General features: G+C 39.5%; 1 protein-coding gene across 1 annotated transcript; it reads left to right on the top strand.

Moving 5' to 3' along the window:
* Positions 1–1,518: 1,518 nt before the first annotated feature.
* On the top strand, positions 1,519–21,560 carry ttc38 (tetratricopeptide repeat domain 38). The gene is made up of 14 exons (XM_054777617.1): positions 1,519–1,633; positions 1,833–1,910; positions 2,354–2,435; positions 6,158–6,329; positions 9,653–9,826; positions 12,741–12,816; positions 13,790–13,909; positions 14,029–14,088; positions 14,319–14,357; positions 14,933–15,014; positions 16,504–16,669; positions 19,927–20,086; positions 20,345–20,418; positions 20,721–21,560. The coding sequence occupies exons 1-14, from the start codon at positions 1,604–1,606 to the stop codon at positions 20,806–20,808; spliced, it is 1,401 nt and encodes a 466-aa protein (XP_054633592.1). The 5' UTR covers positions 1,519–1,603; the 3' UTR covers positions 20,809–21,560.
* The last annotated feature ends 981 nt before the right edge of the window (positions 21,561–22,541 follow it).

Below are 22,541 nucleotides of genomic sequence, written 5' to 3'. Positions count from 1 at the left end.
CCAGATATGCTGCTGACATCGGAGTCAACTAAGCAGGTGGTCCTATTGGAGCTGACAGTCCCCTGGGAAGACCGGGTCAACGAAGCCAATGAGCGTAAGAGGGCCAAATGCTCTGAGCACATTATGGAGTGCCGGAGCAAAGGCTGGAAAGCCCGCTGTGAACCAGTCGAAATCGGTTGCAGGGGTTTCGCAGGCCACTCACTACAGCGAGTGTTCAAACTCATTGGAGTCAGAGGACTGCAGTCAAAGAAAGCCACCAAGAACATCCCTGAGGCCGCAGAAAAGGCCTCCCGGTGGCTGTGGATCCGTAGGGGGGATCCGTGGTGCGCTACTTGGACACAAGCCGGGGTCAGATCAACCCCGGTTGGGTCGCCCGGGCGAGGGTGTCTTATGATTAAAGACCCGAAACACCCTGTGACCCCGGGTTTATCACTGATGACGTGTCCAAGCGTCACCGTGAGGTGTATTTAAATCTATCTAAAAAGAACAGGCAAAAAGATTGTATAATGTATAAATAAATAGGCTATATAGACATAGCAATAACAATGACCACACTTCGCATCAATAAGCCTGCATTATGCAGTCATGCTGCATATTTACAAAATATGAATCTAATACACTTGCATCTATGCATTTAACCTTGTGAGTTCTTTACACTTTAATTTGGTTTTTTGTATTTTTTTTGTCTCGAGTACACAGAAAAACGCTCTAAAAATGACCTTGATTTCTATGGTAATTAAAGACATGGGGGTGTCCAAAGTGCGGCCCAGGGGCCATTTGCGGCCTGGGGCTGTGATTTCATCAGCCCGCAGTACCGTCTAAAAACGTAATTTAACAAAGAAACTTAAAAAAAACAAAACAACAGCAGCAAAAATGGGAAAATCAATTAAAAGTCAAAATATTAAGAGAAGAGCTGTAATCTAGCAAGAAAAAAACCATAATTTTACAAGAATAAAGTAATAGAATGAGGAGAAAATTTTTTGTTGTTTTTTTTTTGAGAAAGTTGTAATTTTTGGAAACTTAGGTTGGGAGAAAATTTATAACGTAGGAATAAAGTCAAAATATTAGGAGAAGAAAATGTATACAGGAAGAAAGTTGAAATGTTTGGAAAAATATACAAAAAAATAGCAGCAGAGTTAAGTAAGTTCTACTTTAAAGTAAAGTCCAAATATTAAGAGAAAAAAAAGTTATCTAATGAGAAAAAAGTTGTAAAATGAGGAAAAATATCATTTTGGTAACAATGTTGACATAAAGAAAAATGCATTATTTTTTTTTAAAAGATATCAAGTTATAATTACAAGAAGAAAATTTACAAGAGGAAAGCTAAAATAGAAAAAAACAACAGAAATGGAAAAGACAGCTGTAATTTCACTTTTCACTAAGTGGCCCTCTCTGGAAAACGATTGGTCACCCCTACTGATACCAACTGATCGTTTGTTGCAGCTAATTATGTTGTACGTGAACTCAATATTGCCTCCATTGTCGTCGTACATTTACTTTGAAAGGTGCGGCTTCCGGGACGACTTCCGAAATATGTCATATAACTTGACGGACAGACGTCGGGTGAAGTTAGTCAGAGAGTTGCTGTCGACGTAAGCTAAACATGGATGCTTTGAGCTTCAGAGACTGTGAGGTGAGTGATGGAATTTGGGGAAAGAAATGACTTTTGTCGGACATGCTAACGTGTTGGAATAGAAAGTATTCATTGATTCGTAAATTCTAATCCCGATGCTTTGGGATATATTGTTGTTGTTGATTATGTTACATTAGTTAATTGAAGTTGAAGTTTGTATTACGGGATCTTAACATTGGTGCTCCCCCCGCGCCCCCAGGCTTGGAGGGCTGAGGGTCTTCCATTGTCCACCAGCAGTAATGAAGCCTGCAAACTTTATGACGCTATTCTCACTCAGGTAGGGCAATCACTCACTCGCACACGCACGCACGCACGCACGCACGCACACACACACACACACACACACACACACACACACACACACACACACACACTAGAGATAACAAAGTGCGAACACTTGTTATCACATTTGTGCAAGTCTTTCACCGTGATAGTTAGGTTAAATGGCAGATGTGCGTTGCACTGCTTGAAATAAATACAATTCTTGTTTAGTTTTGTTTTAACCCTCATTGTCAATGTTCTTTATTTGCAAAGGTAATTAACTTGCAAGAAACCAACAAAACAAATAGATCAACACATTTCATATTATAAACAATGACGATTTATCTTTTTTTTAAAAGTTGAATACGTGCTATTTACAATGGATTCATTCAAGTGCAACTTGGTAATAGAATATCAGTGAGTGGCTTTTAATGGTCTCAATGTTGTTTTGTCTTCTAGTATGCGACCTGGCGCAACATTGAAAGCATCGGAGGACTAGAGGGATGCTTTTCAGCTATCAAGGCGGCTGATCCTAATTTTGGTAACAGGATGGGTTTTCAGGAATTTCATTGAATGAAGCGGGTACCTTTTTCAAACATAGTTTGCTGAACGAAATGCAAACAATGACGAAGCGGGAATAATAGAATAAATATTGAAATTACAAGCAAATGCAAGAGGATTGTGGCAGCTAATACAGGTAAAACATTTTAAGACCATCTGAAAAATTGCACAAATTTACGTTTTGCACTTTTGGGTGGGGTTGAGACAAAACATTTTTTGAGTACGCAACTTATTGCAAACAAGCATTCAAGTGAAATAGGCTGTTCATCAGCGGATGAAAGGTTTATGACCACAGCCTTTAAAAGGCAAAATGTGGATTCAATGTCGTTTGTGTGTCAGGAATTCACACGAAGGGTTGGCCATCGAGTCTCCAGCATCGATGGGAATCGGGGCTAACATTCTGATTCTCCCCAGATTGTTTAAATGTATTTATTTAGATTCCTAGATTTGATACACACTTCGCCGACCGGAAGAAATAGCCGCGAACACCAACGAAGTAGAAGCCGGCGAGCGCCAGCCAAGAAGAAGCGTCTAAAAAGTTTGGCTTATCTTCATAAAAAATGAGCGGTCGCTTGCAACATTTGCAACTATTGATGTCCCGATCCACATTTGGCTTCCGATGCTTTTTTTTTTTTAACAATAAGCTTTTGTTACAAACATGAATTTGTGGAATTGAATATGGTTATGAAAATAGCTTTTCGAAGCATTAAAAATAGCGCAACCAAAGTATTGCTGATTTAACATTTTTTGTTACAAAGCATGACCAACAACATTGTTTGGCTTTTGTAACAAACCTCTGTGAGTCAGGTCCCTAATCCAATAAAAGATTCATCCAATAAAAAAGTCCAACCAATAAAGGATAAAATTAGAAAAAAATGGGCGTGAAAAATACTTTTAGGGTAGGACTAATCATTTAACATGGTTATAGATCAATTCGTGGTGTGATGTACAATATATGACATTTTAAACAAACTCTCTTCAGAGCAGTAGTAATTTATTGACGGTCCCTGGTGTACACAACCAGCGGTCAGAGCAGTAACTTCCTGTGCGAGCAGTGGCGGAACCAAAAATGTTTAATTGGGGTGGCCAAGGTGAGACCATTACTCACATAGGGGTGGCAGTAAGTTACATGAAATGTCTAGATGCTCTACGTCGGACGTCCTTCAAGCAGTGAATGATGTGATATTTATATGCTGGTTGTATAAAGCCCTGGAAGAAATTCATAGTAAAGTTGATTAAAAGTTCATATCATTCAACAATTTAGAGAGAAGTTTAGACATTCAATCCAAAAAGAACTCTGGTTAGCGCCCCTCATTTAAACAAAGCAAACTTTTATGACCCTCCCTCTAAAAAGCGTCAGAATCGAGAATCATGAGGAACCGGAATTGAAACGAGGAATCAGAATCGGAACCGGACACGCTGCTGAGGTTGGACGCAGTCAGACGGTCATTTGAAACTTCTTCAAAGATCCTGGGGGTTATGGAACAAAAAAGTCAAATGGGTCACACAAAATATGTCACCAGCTCTCAGCCGGAGGATCCCATTGAGATCCCACTGCAGATTGCAGTCCAATAATCAGAGAGCATGTGCGAGGGAAGGGTTTTAAAAATAAAAAACGCCTTGAAAGGCCTCATCTCCTTCAATGCCACAAAATTGACCATTTGGAATTTGCACGAGAGCACCAAACATGGGACATTGAAAGATGGAAGGAAGTTGTATTCTCTGATGCGAAAAATTGCAACCTTGACGGTCCTGATGGCTTCCAACGTTACTGGCATGACAAGGAGATCCCACCTGAGATGTTTTCCACGTGACACAGTGGAGGGGGCGCGCGCCATCATGATCTGGGCTGTCTTTTCCTTCAATGGAACAATGGAGCTTCAGGTTGTGCAGGGGGCATCTCTCATCACTGAAGGCCATCGTCTGTGTAGTAATCCATCCATCCATCAATCTTCTATGCCGCTTATCCTCACTAGGGTCGCAGGTATGCTGGAACCTTTCCCAGCTGACTTCAGCCAATCGCAGGGCCCATATAGACAAACAACCATTCATATTCATACCTACTGTATGGCAATCAATTAACATAGCATGCATGTTTTTGGAATGTGGGAGGAAGGACTATAAGAACATACACACAAAGAGATGCCCAACGGAGATTTGAACCCAGATCTTCCTGATCTCCTGTGTGGCCACTAGGCTAACCACTAGGCCACCGTGCGGCTTCTGTGTGGTAACGTCTTTTTCAACAGGACAACGCTGCAGTTCACAATGCCCGCCTGACAAATGACTTCTTTAAGAGGAATAAGCTCATTCTTTTGGACCATCCTGTGTGTTCCCGTGATCTAAATTTGGGGATGAATGTCAAGGGAAGTTTTAAAAAATGGACATCAGTTCCAGACAGTAGATGCCCTCCGTGAAGCCATCTTCACCACCTGGACCAACATTCCCACTAGCTTCCTGGAAACACTGGCATCAAGCATGCCCAAAACAATTTTTCAGCTGATTACCAAGAATGGCACAGAGTCCTTTTTTGAAAATCTAATTTTTATTTTAGGAGGTTTCAGTTTTTTTTGGAGTTATGGTCTTAAATTTTTGAGCAGCTGATGAACAGCCTATTTCCACTTTAATGTTTGTTTTTTTGTTTGTTTGTTTGTCATGGTGCCAGTGGGAATGTTGCTCCAAGTGGTGACGATGGTTTCACGGAGGGCATCCACTGTCTGAACTGATGTCCATTTTTGTAAGCTTCCATCCCTAAATGTTCTCAATTGGATTAAGATCAGGGGAACTCGCAGGATGGCCCAAAAGAGTGAACTTATTCCTCTGTAAGAAGTCCATTGTTGTCCTGTTGAAAAAGCCAGTCATTACCACACAGACAAGGGCCTTCAGTCATGAGGGATGCGCCCTGCAGCATCTCCGCATAGCCAGCTGCCGTTTGACACCCCTGCACAACCTGAAGCTCCATTGTTCCATTGAAGGAAAAGGCAGCCCAGATCATGATGGCGCCCCCTACACTGTGTCATGTGGAAAACAAAACATCTCAGGTGGGATCTCCTTGTCATGCCAGTAACGTTGGAAGCCATCAGGAACGTCAAGGTTATATTTTTCCTCATCAGAGAATACAACTTTCTTCCACCTTTCAATGTCCCATGTTTGGTGCTCTCCTGCAAATTCCAAATGGGCGATTTTATGGCGTCGAAGGAGGCCTTGCTTATGCAGCTCAACAGTCCGTTTGCAATAAATTGCTTACTCAGAAGTGTTTTTGTCTCACTCCCATTTCTTCTGTTTGCATCTTGAAGCTCTACTTAGAAACTCCTTAAGACAGTGCAAAATGTCAATTCTTACAATTTTGATCAGGAGTGGAATGTTACGTGTTGACGTTTTGGTTTGTACCGTGAGTGAGGCTGTCATTCTGTTTGAATACCAACTGTCTGTTTCTGCCACATTAAAATTAGTACGGGGCAACCATCCACTTGAATGCATAAATACAACAAACATTTTCCGGTTGAAGCGAAACCGCATCAACAGAAAAGTCCTGCCGACTAACTGATACTTGCTTTGACATAATTTTTCATGGTATGACTCAAAGCACACGGCCTGCAGGAACAGAGAGGCCTAGTTTCACCAATAGAAGCAGCGCAGAGACGTCAGTGTGCTGAGGGAAAGTCCAAAAAGCAATGCCTGGTATGATGACTCTCCCTGCAGTGATGGGGCATGTGATGAGCACCGGTTTGGAGCTGGTGGGAACGGCCACCTCCCCCCGCCTGAATCAACGCCTGGCCAGCGCTGTGAAGAAGACTGTGGAGTTGGCCAACTGTCAAAACATCACGCAGCGAGAGAGGCTCCACGTCAAGGCCATGGAGTTCTTCTCACATGGGTAAGCTTTAGGGTCAGGTGATGAGGATCAGGCAGCGCCTTTGAGGGATTTAAGAATGCTGTTTGTTCCCAAAAAGGTGCTGTGGTAGAATTAACTTAACAAAAGCTCCCATGTTTGCATCAATCCTTTATTAATTGTACAGAACAGGACATGCTTTGAGTAACATTTTAACATGATTCACTTTCATACAAGTGTAAAAAGAAGTTAGCTATGGTGCAATATTGAAATATAAAGCAGCGATTTGCGGCTCATGGCTGTTTTTTTTATTGGCCTACAGTACAGTCTATAAATATATTTTAACAACAACAACAACAAACAACAGCAAAAATGGAAACATCTGCAGTGATTTTACAAGAATAAAGTCAAAATATTAAGAAGAAAAAAAGTTGTAAGTCCTAATTTTACGAGAATAATGTTGTAATATGATGCGGAAAAATAATGGCATTTTAGTAGCATACACTTGAACTGTTAAAGAAAGACGTGGCTTTTATTAAGTTGCAATATTATGAAAAACATATAAATATATAGATATATGTGCCCGGCGATTGGCTGGCGACCAGTCCAGGGTGTACCCCGCCTCTCGCCCGAAGTCAGCTGAGACAGGCTCCAGCATACCCCCACAACCCTAATGAGGAGAAGTGGCATAGGAACGGCCCGACCTCGTGGCAGAGGCCAATGTTATCCAATCTTGAAAATACAGCGGATTGGCAGCCGACGATCTGAACTATCCCTAGTTACATCCATCATCATATTTAGACAATGGCCAAAAAAATTTGAGACACTCGTAAAAATGTCTGTTTTTAATGTCTCTAACACAGGGGTGTCCAAACCTTTTCCACTGAGGGCCACATAGTGAAAAATGAAAGGATGCAACTTTGGCACTTTGATATTTTGTAAAGCAACACATGTGCTAAGAAATTATATATATTTCAAGATAAAAGTGTATTTCAGCTTTGTGATTATACAGTAGGTGAAAAAGCCTATTATTAATATCAACTTAGTTTAAAAAAAATCATTTTCCAAATATGTAAACTTTCTTCTTAAATAATCTTAGTACATTTTGTTTTCGTAAGATTAGGACTTTATTCCCATAATATTTTGACTTTATTCTCGTAATATTCTAAATTTTTCCCCAAACTAATTTTCCAAATATTACAACTTTATTTTGTTTTGTTTGTTTCTTGTTTTTCTTTAATATTTCAACTCTATGCTACTAAAATGATATTATTTACCCTCACAATATTATGAGATTTTGCTTTTTTTCTTGTTAGAATATGTCTTTTTTTTATGTTAATATTTTGACGTTATTCTCGTAAAATTACAGCCGGTTATTTTTTCAATTTCTGCTGTTTTTTTTTTTAAGTATTTCAACAACTTTCTTCTTGTATATTTTCTTCTCATAATTAGGGTTTTATTTCTGTAATATTTTGACGTTATTCTTGTAGCATAACTTTTTCTGCAGCCTAATTTTCCCAAAATATTTGCTGTTTTGTTTGTTTCTCATAACATTACAACTTAAAAAAAAACAAACGTCTTTTTTCTGTAATATTTCAACACCACGCTATGAAAATGACATTATTTTTCCTCATAAAATTACGAGTTCATCATCCTAAAATTTAGACTTTTTTTCTCCTTAGAATATGACTTTTTTCCATTCATTTTTTACTTTATTCTTGTAACATTATAACTTTTCCACAACCGAATTTTCCCAAAAATGACGTTATTCATTATTTTATCTTACTTTTTCATTACATTACTTTATTGTTTTGTTTGTTTCCATAATATTACAACATTTTTAAAAATGTAAGTCTTTTTTTCTTTAATATTTAAACTTTATGTTACTAAAATTTAATTTTTTGTCGTCATGTTACATTGTTCTTGTAAAATTCCCAATTTTCCTCGTTAGATTTCAACTTTTTTCTCCTAATATCTTGGCTTTAATGTTGCTAATTTTTCCATTTTCATTCATTCATTCATTTTTTTTTATTGTTAAATTAGATTTTCAGAATGTGCCGTAGGACACAAATGGCCCCCGGGCCGCAATTTGGACACCCCTGCTCTAACATAAGCCAACAGGAGCTTATCAACCCAAATGCCTGTCTCACTCACAATACTATTTTATACTAAATTGTAACCCGCAAGGCATGCTGGGTAGATATTCCATTGGGGAAGTGTGCGTGTGGGCTTTCTTTTGCATGAATATTACTGTGCAAGCATCTATTTCCATACCCACATAGTCTGTACAGTTACATTGTGTGTTCCACGTGTGTTACCTGTTGTTATTTTTGGTTGCACCGTGAGTGACGTTGGCATTTGGGTTGATCCGCTCCTGTGTGATTAAGTGTGTAAATATCAAGCCGAATTACACAAGGTGAAGTTTGACTACCTTTCTGTGCAGATGGAGCTTTACCAATGTAGGGCAAATGACATGGGGTTTCTCGCAATGAACGGTCAAATTCTGGAGATTTTAAGCACAAAATGGCGGGTTTTCCCCAGCAGAAATAGTGCTTTGATCAGAAATCTGTGAATGTTGAATCACAAATATACAAGGATCTACTGTATAACACAAATATATGCAACATTTTCCATTTTTGATTGTTTTGTGAAATGCCCGTGTCTTATAATGTGATGTTTCCAAAGCCCGTCATGTTGGAAGGTAATGAAACATCAGTTTAGCTTTCGACATACAGTATGTATCATGCATGAGAAAGACATGACTTGTTTCTTATTCCACCCTAACATGGACATCATTTTATCATTTTGATTTGAACAATACCATAAATATTTATAGGCAGCAGCTTTTTTATGAATGAATGGATGATTTGTTTTTGCAACATATTTCATGTCAGGTCTGCAGAGGTCTAATAATATCCATGATATTATATGATGATAAATAATAGTTTCATGAGAAACACTTCAAGTCATGTACTGCATATTTGAGGCTGCTGCCTCATGTCTGAGATGCACTCACCACCTAGCGTACATCATATACTGTATGACTTGAATAATAAGAGCAGAATCACAAATAAGATTTTGATTGACACTGTCACAGAAGTCCTGTATCTATGTAGTCCATTGTGGCATGCAGTTGTGTAGCAGGGAGTATATTTTATGTACCATTTTATATTTTCAAGTTTATTTTCAGTCAAGCAAACAGCTTTGACTCATTTAACTTTTAAAAGTGTTCTACTTGACACTTGAGAATGAATCGTCAAGAAAGCTTTTGTCTTGGGAGCTGTTCATGTCTTGTTTTTACTTGTCTTCCTCTATAAGTACAACACCGTTGCCTTTCTATGTTTAACACTGACTCATGCTTTGTGTAGGAATTTTCCCAAGGCGTGTGATGTTTGGGAAGATATCCTGGTTGATCATCCCACAGACTTGCTTGCCCTCAAGTTTGCCCATGATGGCTACTTCTACATGGGAGCCCAAACCCAGATGAGGGACTCGATTGCCCGAGTGCTACCTCACTGGAAGCCACACATCCCTTTGTCCAGGTAAGCTGTATGTACACCTATGGGAAATACCAATAGTGTACGTGATCATAAAGAAATATTAGGAATGGGGCACTGTATTGGATTTGACCTCCTCTCGCGATATCACCATTTAGTTTCTTCCTAACTGACTGAAATTTCAGTGATTAATTACTGGATTTGTTTGATTTATTCATCTAAATTTGTCCCATTTTAATTGAATAACATTTGACACAATAAGTTCAATTGAAATAGATTGTGGCCAACAACTGAATCAATTAATAAGAATAAACAACAAAATTCAATTGATGTTTACATTCCATTTTTTATGTTTTTTATCTAAACAAAAAAAAAACAACAACAACAACACAAAATGCAATTATAGCAGAGGTTCTCATACATTTTCTGTTGGTTCCCCTTTGAAAGAACGTACGAGTGTAAATGTGACTATTGGGGTGTTACTTCATGTCTTGAGGGCTCTAATAATGTTACAAGCCCTATTTAGAAGGTCGCAAACAGGTTTTGTATGATCTAATTACAAAAATATTCCATTTAGATTCATTGACAAACATAGGCATTTATTTGTAACACGTGCTAGCTGGCGGTGGTGTTCTTCAAAAAATGTAATTAGTGATGTTGGTGCCATAGACCTCTAATGTTTTTTGTTATTTTAAATAAATAAACATTGTGATCTTAACTGTGCAGCTATGCATCTGTAAGACAGGAATGAGGAAACTGAGGAAAATGATCTGATGCCTGTAGTACAGAAACCGAAAAGTGCAATGCCTTATTTTTTTTATGCATCGCTTTTTTGTGTAATAAATTTATCAAAGCGAAGCCCATAATTTAGAATAATCACCAATCCAAGATAGCCAACGTACAGTATCAGAAGCCAAAGGTCAAATCAGCTTGTGGTTTCCACCTTTTATCAGTCACAAATTTCCATCAAAGTCTATGAAAAGACTTGAAGCCAAAATGGTAACCATGGTCAAATCAGTATATGGTTCTTTTGAACCCTTTCTAAGTCACCTAAAAGGGATTTTCTGTACTTAAACTTCTACAGTTCATCATAGCAGTGGACTTCAGAGGTTAAATTGCCACGGGATTCTTGTCAGTTCGCCACATTTTTCAACTGGTTTGCTAATCAGTGACGGCTTTGTGGGCAAAATGCAAGTTGCCGGAAGGTGCCTATTTTTAAAATGTCATGCAAAGCTCAATAGTGCAAATGAAGAAAGTTTGAATTGTTTAGTTCCAGAGTCAGCAAGTGGAAATGTGATGCGAGGACTTTGATGTGGGTCACGAGGAAAGTCATTCTTACATTGTTACACCAGATAGAGTGTAACCTCGGTTAGTGTGTTTTGCAGTTTAATGTCAAATGTATGCACATTTTTTGCCTTGGTTTGTGCACATACAATATGGCGCGTGTCTTGCTGTGTTATTAATACAACGTGTGACTCCAACTGTGTTCGTTACGTACCTTTATTACAAAATGTTATATATGTCATCAGCCGTTGACTAGTTGTAGTTGTTTGCTAACTGTTTGCTAACACAGTTAAGTCACAAGTCCCGTCTTTTCATATTTATTGTGGCTGCAAAATAACCCGCAAGTGTGAGGATTTGGATAAAGATGGTGAGAAACTAACGCTATTTAATAACTCGTGGCAAAGTATTCACCTCCTCCCTCGCTGCTCGTCGTCACCTTTTTTTGTCAACAAAGGTCTTCAATCGTTATTAGTAGTTATATGCATTCACATTTGTTTTCTGCATGCAAAACTCTAATTGTTGCATATAAAAAGTGTTTTTTGGGGTGTCCACTTTGTGTTTCGAGTTTCACTCTGTCACGGTTTTTCAAATAATCATGCTGTTTCATGGTTGAATGTGGCCTGTTATTAGTAAAAAATGAATATTTAAGCAAATATTACTTTTTTTTTTTGCCTAAATGAAGCATTTTCAAGCATAAAAATTGCTAAATGACCTGATGTACCAATATAAGGCATTCAAAGACGTTGAAGATATGTAGTATTTTCTGTAGATATAGATAGATAGATACTTTTTTTAATCTCCTAGAGAAATAAGAAGAAAAAGAGAAAAAACTAGGTGTCAGTAATGTTACTGTAACGTTCGGTGAGACACACAAGCACCAGACATGCTCGCAGGAAAAACAGGCATGTGTTGCAGGTTTGAATGATCTTACAACAGGCACAATAATCCAGAAAAAAAATCCCTAATAAAAACATGGGCTACTATTGCGGTCGTAACCCATAGCAACACACAAACACAAGTCTTATTTATGTCTTATTTTCTCTTATTACGTCTTATTACGTCTACAATATTGGGTAATACGAGTGTAAAGGTGACTGTAGTGTTCTTGTGTGGAGGGAAATATATTTAGAAGGTTGTAAACAGGTTTTCTCCGCTCTAACAACAAAATCATGTTCGGGTCTGGAATCCGTTAACCGCAACAAACGAGGGCTTACTGATTGTCATGGTTTCTTATAGGAATGATTGATTCACTTAGTGAGTGTGTTGGACCTTCTGGAACAGATTAATGACGCTAACCGAGGTTCAACTGTAGATCTGTAACGTAAACGAATCAGGGATTCGGCTAGAACACTTTGTCCCCACTAAATCTCAATTATTCATCTTACCGAGACATCTTTGATGATAAATTTGAACAGATATAGTAAGCCAGCAGTGACCTCTGATCTCTGTATTTTCTGGATGAATGGACCAAAAGTAAATCTATTGAGCACTTGAGGGCTTTTAGATCTACAATTCTATCTGCCTTAAAGGCTGGACAGGACAGGGTTAAAAAAAAAAAAAAAAGTTTTCAAAAATCATCAGGCTCTGATCTGCATGGTCTTGATCCTAAAAATTCACATAGAAATGTGTGCCTGCTTATTTTATAACAAGGGTCATTTTGTTTTCTTTCTCTAAGCTATCTGAAAGGAATGTATTCCTTTGGTCTGCTGGAGACCCGATTCTATGACCAGGCTGAGAGAGTAGGAATGGAGGTGAGATGGTCTACTTCATCATTTGTGTTCTTATCTGTGTGCCATTTAGCTGCAGACTCTGCTGATCGTGTCACATTGGTTTTACAATTAATTTCCTTTTGGTGGCCAATTTGTCCCGATTGGCTTTGTTTAATCAGTAATCCATACTAAGGGTGGCGGAACCTCCAAAGTGGAATACGCTTCTATTTGGAGCCTATCCCAGCAGACTTCGGGCGACAGGCGGGGTACACCCTGGACTGGTCGCCAGCCAATGGCAGGGCACATATAGACAAACAACCATTCAAACTCACATTCATACCTCTGGACAATTTAGAGTCTCCAATTAACCTAGAATCAAACCCAGGTCTTCCCAATCTCCAGACTGCTGGTTGGACCAGTGGTTCGCAAATGCAACCACTCACCATGACCATGACATTTTTCTGTCATGGAATGTTTCTGTTTGAAATACTCCCGAGAACCGGACCACTTAATTTATTTATCTGTACAAACCACCTTGAAGAAATTTGATGAGGATTCACACAGACCAATACACCCCGACATCTCACCGCACCCAAATATTTGAGACGCACCGGCTTAGACCAAGCATGAATTTTTACTCTTTCTGAGAATTTTCCGCTGTCTTAATTTCACTTCCATGGTGATGGCTTTCCTTTTCTTTGACGCACGGCAATAAGGAGACTACGCCTGACATGAAGACATGAAGGCCAAAAAGTTAACAAAAAGGAACAAAAGTGACGTTGTCCTGACTATGTATTCTTCTGACAATGTTTTCTTCTGTTGCGTGCATGTAACTAGTTCTTTTTCTTTTTGTACAGTATTACTAATTAATGTTAGTGTATCATAACCACCAAATGCCGGTAGTTATGGTTACAGATACCTTACAAAGAAATGATTGATGATAGTTAAGGAAAGGCATCTGAAATTTGTCCACCTTTTTTGAATGATCTGGATTCATTTCCACCCTTGTCGACAGGGCCTTGCTCTGGTTCCAGATGATGCATGGTCCGTCCATTCTGTCGCCCATGTCTATGAGATGAAAGCAGAGGTGGACAAGGGCTTGAAGTTCATGGAGAGCAGAGAGAAAGACTGGCAGGTATAACTATCGACTTTTCCAAGGCAACATGTTCAATAAGCTTGATGTGTTCTTTTGAAATCCGGTGTGGAAACCTTGGGAAAAGGTCTTTTAAAGAAGGCTTGTGTACGTAATTGTAGGTATCCGATATGCTGGCCAGTCACAACTATTGGCACTGGGCACTGTACTTCATCGAGAAGGTAAAGAATATAATGAATTTTCTCATTCAAGCATAGAGTTGGCAGTGGGATTGTTTTTGGAAGTTGTATTTATGATTTTCTCCAGGGTAATTTAAAGTGCACAGTTGATGATATTGCAAGATTAATTTGTGTTTGCATCTGTGCCACACAATCGTACCAAGCCAGCGTATCTCAAGTCTGATGTTATTTCAATTTGTCTTTGTCACCCCCCTCTCCTGCGCTCTCCACAGGGGCAATATGAGGCTGCACTGCAAATGTTTGATTCTGAGGTTAGTTTACTTATTTACAGTTTTCCATTCCATTATTAAGCAAAGGGGCTGTGCGAGTGCATACTCAGTGCATGTACGAATGCACTGGATGATATTTTGCCCCTTGAATTTTGTTTAATAAGGTAACCGGGATGTGGCAATTTCAGTCCAAACGTAGCATTGTTATCTTTGTAAAGGCTGTATTTTCCCATCCAGTTTCCATATTACATCTGATGAAATGACATTATAATGCATGGCAGGTCGAGAATGCAGCAGCGGGTGAAGTGATTTTCAATTTCTGCATTATCTGCCAAAGATGATAATTATTTAATGTAGACATTCCAAGAATAGATAAGACAAATGTCATGCTCTTTTAAGTCCTGTACCTTACAAGAACATTTCATAATGTTAGTTCATGTTCGTCTGTGTGAACATAACAGCAGTTCTTATAAGATGAAACTCATGAATGCTTAATGACTCGCATCGGGGAATTCCAGCAGAAGCCCCTGCATGATGTTTTGCTTCTCTGTGTGCAACATATATTTAATTGTGTGAACGTTTGGGATGATAAAAGGCAAATGTTAAATGTCCCACAGATTTTCAAACGTTGTAAAGCCACAGGATCCATGTTGGACATGGTCGACGCCAGCTCACTGCTCAGCAGATTGGAAATGGAGGGTAAGATACATGCTGATTGTAAATCTTACTCAACCAAACATATGATTGCATGCTACATCCTTACATGTTGTTAAAAAATGAAATAAAAAGGACAACACAAATATGGTCATCCCAAAACGACAGAACAAATAAGCTGAAATAGTATCTAAACTAGAACAAAAAGTGACGTCAACCCATTGGAAATTGCAGGAGGTCATTACTCAATATAACAGTCCGACTCACGGTGTCACCTTACAAGGAACACTAAACTCATCACACAGCAACTTAACACTCAAAAGTTATACCTAAGAAATTTACAAACAAGTACCGATCTGAGTTTATTATTATTATTATTAAAAAATAACTATTTTAACGTTTTCCCATAAGGCATTTCGTCTGAGAAAAGCATTTTTCATTGGAGGACAGGCAGCATAGGAAATGGATGGATGGTGCTGAAATGCTGCCGCTGTCCACCAGAGGACCCAAAGGGAGGCTGACGTCATTGCAGCTCTCATAATATATATTCTCATAATACAACAAATATTTGCATCTTTATCTTTTTGTTTCTCATATTACGACTTATTTTTTTTCCTTTAATATTTCAACTTTCTACTTAATATATAATAATAATAATAATAATTAAGACATTGTTGTAAAATTATGACATTTTTTCTTGAAATATTACCATTTTTATTCTGAATATTACAAGTTTATTAATTGTTAATATTTATTATTTTGTTTATGTAATATTGTAATATTTCAACTAGTCCCATAAAATTGCTGCTCTTTTCTTCCATGTTTGCTGTTTTTTTTAGTTTTCCCGTTTAATTGTATTTTTAGAATGTGCCTGGCCCATAAAAAAAAAACAGCTACAGGCCACACTTTGGACACTCCTGGAATAGACAGATGTGCTCGTCGTAACAAGGTAGCAAGTACAAAAATCATGGAAGGAAATATGATAAATACTGCAGGCGGACTGGAAAGGGAAGCAGCTCTCGCATGGGCTTAAAATAACAACTTATTGACAGATGGCTGTCGGTGCTCTACCCCTCACTGGAAATGAGAGAATCTGTAGACGGGAAATCGATAAATTGATGGATAGATCATTAACTTTATTAACATTAGAACAGAAATTGAGAAGTATAGAATACGTTTAGTTCGATATAGTATTATTGAACTTAAAAAACAACAAAACCTGTAGAAAACCTCACCACTGATGATGGTAAAATCATATTTTACTTTTTTATTCTGTTGTCGTTACGAACACCTGAGTCCACTGTATATCAATATGATTGTAATTCATTATTTTCTATTGTATTTCATTATAATTCTTTTATTATGTTACCAAATATGGTCCTTTGCGGCATACCATACATACATCCATGTTTTTGTCAAGCTTAAAAATAATATAATATTAATAACAATGCATCACATTTACTGTATATAGCTGAAAATGAACAAGCTCACGTAGCCTTAATGCATGGGTGTGCAATAATTGTGTACATGCTAGGTGTGTCTGTGAAGGACCGCTGGCGGGAGCTGCTCCAGGTTACACTGCCGCACACCGATGATCACGTGACCCTATTTAATGACCTCCACTTCCTCATGGTGTCCCTGGGAGCCAAAGAGACTGGTGCTTCTCAGCGTCTGCTGGAAGGCCTCCAGGAATTGGCTAAGTAATTTCTGCACCATTTCCTCTCTCCGCTGCTCACCTCCACACCATCCGCCTTACATAAGAACCACAGGGCTTTATGTAAAACAGAGACAGTGTAGTCACAGGGAGTGTAGGATGCAGGCAGACAGAATTGAGAGCAGCAGTCCATTTCACTAAGCAGGGTCTTCCCCCACATTTGCAGATGTTGCACCAGCAGATGCGTCCTCCCTGGGGCGTTGCGGTTATAATGCGTTCTGGCAACCTGACCACAGACAGTCGTTTTCCATTTTGTCCTTCGGAAAACCCACAAAAAGGCGACTCTCTACAACCGCTTCTTGAAATTGTCATGTCTTTCACAGTTATGTAAGTGGCAGGAGTTACTCCTGGGGAGGGAGGGAGGGAGCACTGAGTGGGTGGCAGCTCTTAAAAGATTGAAAGTCAATTCCTAGGTGAGAGATGGATGCCCTCCGCTCAGCTTTACTTACAGTCTGGACACAGAATGTCCAGACATGTTTTAAGCTCTGCATTGATTTCGAGCCATCATTCACGTACTGCATTGCATGTCACTTACGTTGAAATGCTGCCGTTTTACATAATCCATGCTTTGCAGTAATGCTACAGTCAAAGGCAGTGACTTGTTAGCATAATCCACGAAAGCCGCATCAGAGTATGAAATCTTGGAACTTTGAGTGTGGTGAATCCCACTTTCACAGATCTGTAAAAATACAGTGGACTCCTGGGAACTCAAAACATAATCCATTCCTGGAGGCTGTTCAACCTTTCGATTTGGAATGAACTTTCACCATAAAAATGATGGAACTGGAACGATACCGGCCCACATTTTCACCAAGCAACAGTACAGTTCATTTCAGGTAGCCACAATACAGTTGGCAGGTAAAACCAACCCTGCAATAGCTGTGATTACTACTGTGCATAACCGTGTGATCATAGCAGTCATACACAGTGTAACATGCCAAGGAAATGTAGGGTTGTAGAATAAGCTTTGCTGAAGTAAAGGAGTGTTCTTCTAGTCGGTTCCACTGTTTCCCACAGGACTGCAAAGTGTGCGGGGCTGGGGACCTAGGGGGCGTTTGCTGTTGTCATCGTCTAATTTGCATAATTGGCCATGACGCATTTAAAAAGTGAGATGCGTTCAGTAAAACGAATGAACTTTCTTTCTGTTGCTTCTTTTTGTTGTTTTTTTTAATGTCACAAACAAGATTTTAGATGGAGGAGGGACCCACAGCAGGACCCACTGCTCGTTGAGAAGAGTGATACATGGTTTCGTGTCAGTCTCCAAAAACGTCTAATAAGACCAGAACAACTTGCTAGATTTGTAGCTCGAAGATAGGTCTGTCACGATAACAAATTTTGCTGGACGATAATTGTCCTACAAATTGTTGTCAATAATCGATATTATTGACAACATTTTTTGAGACAATTTTTTCATTAATTATATGGAATAATAATGAGAGTACATCGTATCAAAAGCAATAAACTTTACATTTTCAAGAGTATTTAACATTGTAATTGGAATGTCAAGAGCTTTTAAATACATGAAACAAACAACATAATACATCAAGCAAACAAAAAAAGACAAAAAAACTCAATGAAAATAAGATGGACTCTTAATCTCTTTTAGCAAAAATTGCAATTAAATAAAAATCACAATCAGAGCCAAAAATGTTGTGCATAGTTAAGCTAATGTAGGGGGTCATATCTGAGCTGTCGTGGCAGAGTAATATGCAATATGTTTCTGATGTCCTTCAGCACGTCATCTTCCACTCGGTTATACAGTTCAGAAACTGCTGTTTGCGACATGTACATGCACGTTCATACTATCTGTCAAACATTTCCAACATTTCCTGAAATGTTGCCTTTTCAGCCATATTGAAAGGTTGCAAGTCTTTTGCAGCGGAGTGAGCAACGCTGTCTGTGAGTGTGCACCATTTTGTGCTGTTTCGTTCATATTTACTTTGCCGACCAAACACCCTAGTAAGCGTTGGCTGTCGGGACAAAGGCTCTGCTGCACCTCCAGCGTTATTTTTTTTCCCAGTTGGGAAAACTGCAATAGATTTAAATATAAGGTGTTTGAGAAAGTTGAGTAAAAAAAATTTCTGCAATTTGGGTCGCCGCTTGTCATTGAGGAGTGATGTTGGGTCCCGCTGCCAAACCAGTTGAGAACCACCGCCAAGAAATCAACAGACTTGCAGTGTCAGGCTCCACTGTTTAGGTAGTGTAGCACTGGGGTTGATGCGAAAAAGTGGATCAGCTATGTTCGTAACTTTTTCACTTATAAAACACAAAAGTACAAGTACTATGCCCAGTTGTGCACAAAAAGGAATATAATTTACATTAAGTCAGAATAATAAAAATACTGTACACCAATCTCAGATGTAATAAAAAAAAAGAAAGATTAGATCATGTTTTTTTGAATTGACACTCCATCTAATACTTGACATTATTGCATTTAACCTGAACGTTTGTCACATCGCCTACACACTGCCTGCCTGCCGGCATAGAATAGAAATGAAGCTAATCTAAACGTCAGTCAGTGTCAGCGTGAGTGGACGATTACGCTCGGCACAGCACAGGGCCCACTTGAGAGAACAATGCCCTTTTAAAGTCACAATTAAACAAAATAATTCTGTTGGATTGTCATAGAATTGTTCACGGAAAGATGACATGCTCTCAGATTTTCTGCACTCACTTTTACTTTTATAGGCTGTTAAATGAACCGCAGTGCTGCAACACACTGGCCGTAACATTAGGACAGTTACTGACCTTTTGGCAGAGTAATGTAATGGCTAGCTCACGCGAGAAGGCTTATTTATCCAGCTGTCAGTGTGTTCCACTGCTCAGCAGCTTTTCAGGCTATTATCAAGTTAGAAATATGCCGGACCAGTTGTCATTGAAGGCCACTTACCCATTTAAATGATGTGGGCACTGGGTGAGAAAATGATACTGCTGACTTTTACACTGTTTGCTGTTTTCTGAATGAAAAAGTGCCCTTACAGGAAAACTGCGCTTTTTTTTGGAATTTTGCCCATCAACCACAATAGGTGCCTCCCATGACATGCAATGTTAGCTGGCTCATGCTAGCTCGTTTTCTCTTGTTAGAACGCACAGAAAAGGGAAAGAAATATGTGTTCATGTTCCACATACGGATTGTGGATGTTGGGCAAAATTCCCAAAACGTGCATTTTTCTTTCAGTTAGATTTGCACGCTTTGGGAAAGGCTAAACGTGACATTGAGTCAACTTTCTTCTTCTCTTGCAGGACGCCTGGCGACAATTACCAGCATGAGCTGGCAGGACCTGTAGGTGTGCCCGTGTGTCAGGCCTTGATGGAATATGAAGGAGGGAATTACGGTCAAGCTGTGGAGTTAATGTACCCCGTACGCTACCGTATGGTGGAGATGGGGGGCAGCGACGCTCAGGTAAGAACACAACAACGCCCTGCATAAGAGTGATGTGCTACACTGGAGAGTGTGAGAATGTTGAGCACAGTGCACACACATATGAATAATGAATCTTTGTGATGGATGCTGATGGGCTTCATGCATGGATGGTGTGCTCTGTGTTCCCAGAGGTGCGACAGTGTACATACAGTGTAAACTCCAAACAGCAGAAAGCCTATATGTTGTGTAGAAATACTTATTTGGTTTAGTAATAGCTTGGTCCACTGTTGTTTGCAGAGAGACGTCTTCAATCAACTGCTTATTCATGCAGCCTTGAAATCGGAGAATAAGCGCCACCAGAGACTTGGAAGGTAATGCACTGCAAGGAGTTCCACACGATGGTGCACTCCATGCCTGTTTTAACACCGTGTGCCTTGTCTTCATCTGTTAGACTGCATAGAGATTATGTAGTGATAATAGAAAAAGAAAACATGACACTGAGGTCCAGGCACGTTAACGTTATGTGTTGTCTTTCCGTGTGCGTACTGAACAGGATTTATGCTATTATGTTATGTAACAGGCCTGTCCCTATTGATTGTGTTATCTTGTCAGATTCTAGTCTCTCTGAATCAGAGTTCATATGCAATCATGGTCTTATGTTCGATTCCCATAGATGCCTTCTGGTGGAGCGTGAAGCAATGAGGCCAAACTCCCCTCTGACCGATCGCCTGATGCAGACAGCCATGGCTGTTCACAGCTAGACTGATTGCAAGGTGCGCAAAGCACCATCCTTATCTGATGTTCCGCTGTGTGCTGTTCAGGCACCCTTGGACCAGCTAGGGTCGTAATACAGCCTTGTCAAAATGCTAAAACATGCATGAAGCCTGAAAAGTTTGCTAGATAAACACCGATACTGTGATTTTTCAACAAGATACATTTAATGCCTTTAAAAGGAAGAGTTCCAATCCGTGCATCATTCGTTCATTTGTTTTTCATGAGGACCAGGCAGCTCTTTATTTGACAGGAGCCAATCATGAGCGATGAAAAAACTAGCTTGTCAACACAATGGAAGTTGATCATTACTATATAGCAGTCTGACTCATCTGACTTTCATACATTCATACAAACAACATTGAACTCATCACACAGCAACTTAACACTCAAACGATACCTTGGAAATATACATTACGTGTACCAATACGAGTTTAAAATAATAAAATAACCGCAGTTATTTTAAGATCTACCCATAATGCATTACTGCCAGAAGAGCAGATCATTGGAGGACAAGCAATATGGATGGATGGCACTGCAATGCTGCTTGTGTCCACCAGAGGGAGCCAGACTTTTTTGTAGCTCCCCAATGAATGCGTTGCTCAGACGTAATGCCTGTTGGGAAAACTGTGCCCTTTTAATATCAAATGTATTTGATTTTAAATCTGATATTCATCCAACTGTAATTAATTGTAACAAGTCGATCAGCAGAATGCTTGCATTATTAAAAATATTGTAATGACCCTTAGGGCTGTTATGTGTTGTGTTCATGCATGTGTTGTTGTGAAAGATGTGGTCCGGGGTTGGGGGGAGCAGAGAGGGGAACGGACGGGAAGTGACGTGAGAGAGAATCCCCAACCCCATCGCTCGACGTGGGTTATGGGCGTAACAGTAGCCCGTGTGAGAAACTGTTGAGGTGATTGTGTTACTGCAATAACAAGGCCGTTGTTTCCACTATCCAGTCTGGTGCTTGTGCCGCGTATGTAGCGCTACAATATTTTGTAAATGTGAGACACTTGACAATTGGAAAAAAAAATGGTCACGTGTGTTCCTGTAGTTCTTGTTCTCTGTCCACTGACAATTAAACGTCCCGCAAAACAGAAGTGTGATGTGATCAAATGTGACGTGATGTGGTGGCTGTGAGAGGCAGGACTGTGCTGTAGGCCACCCAGACTAGTGATGTGTGATACCACTGATTTAGTTTCTGATCCAATACTGAGTCAAATTCAGGCTCGTATCGGAGGTACCGATCCGATACCAATACTTGTAACTTGTAAGAGCGCAGCGACAACTCATTCAAGAGTTCACAAAAGACCCCACAACAACATCCGAAGAACTGCAGGCCTCACTTGCCTCAGTTAAGGTTAGTGTTCGTGACGCCACCAAAAGTAAGACACTGAGCAAAAATGGCAGAGTTCCAAGACAAAAAATTTATCAAAAAGAACATAAAGGCTCATCACATCATGCCAACAGTTAAATATGGTGGTGGTAGTTTGATGGTCTGGGGCTGTTTTGTTGCTTCAGGACCTGAAAGACTTGTGGTGATAAATGGAACCATAAATTCTGCCATCTACCAAAAAATCCTGAAGGAGAATGTCCAGCAGAATTCTGCAGCAGGACAATGATCCAAAACACACCAGCAAGTCCACCTCTGAATGGTTGAAGAAAAACAAAATAAATACTTTGGAGTGGCCTAATCAAAGTCCTGACCTGAATCCTATTG

This window comes from Dunckerocampus dactyliophorus, chromosome 5 (assembly GCF_027744805.1).
Source record: "Dunckerocampus dactyliophorus isolate RoL2022-P2 chromosome 5, RoL_Ddac_1.1, whole genome shotgun sequence".
Taxonomy (NCBI): domain Eukaryota; kingdom Metazoa; phylum Chordata; class Actinopteri; order Syngnathiformes; family Syngnathidae; genus Dunckerocampus; species Dunckerocampus dactyliophorus.
Note: the sequence above shows the minus strand (reverse complement) of the source record. Positions and strands in the feature narration are given on the sequence as shown.

What these genes read in the sequence shown, in the direction of transcription:
- ttc38 (XM_054777617.1), top strand. Translation starts at nt 1,604, where the DNA reads ATGGATGCTTTGAGCTTCAGAGACTGTGAG. An exon ending in ATGACGCTATTCTCACTCAG is followed by an intron (nt 1,911 to 2,353) that starts GTAGGGCAATCA and finishes TTTGTCTTCTAG; the next exon opens with TATGCGACCTGGCGCAACAT. An exon ending in GGCGGCTGATCCTAATTTTG is followed by an intron (nt 2,436 to 6,157) that starts GTAACAGGATGG and finishes CTCTCCCTGCAG; the next exon opens with TGATGGGGCATGTGATGAGC.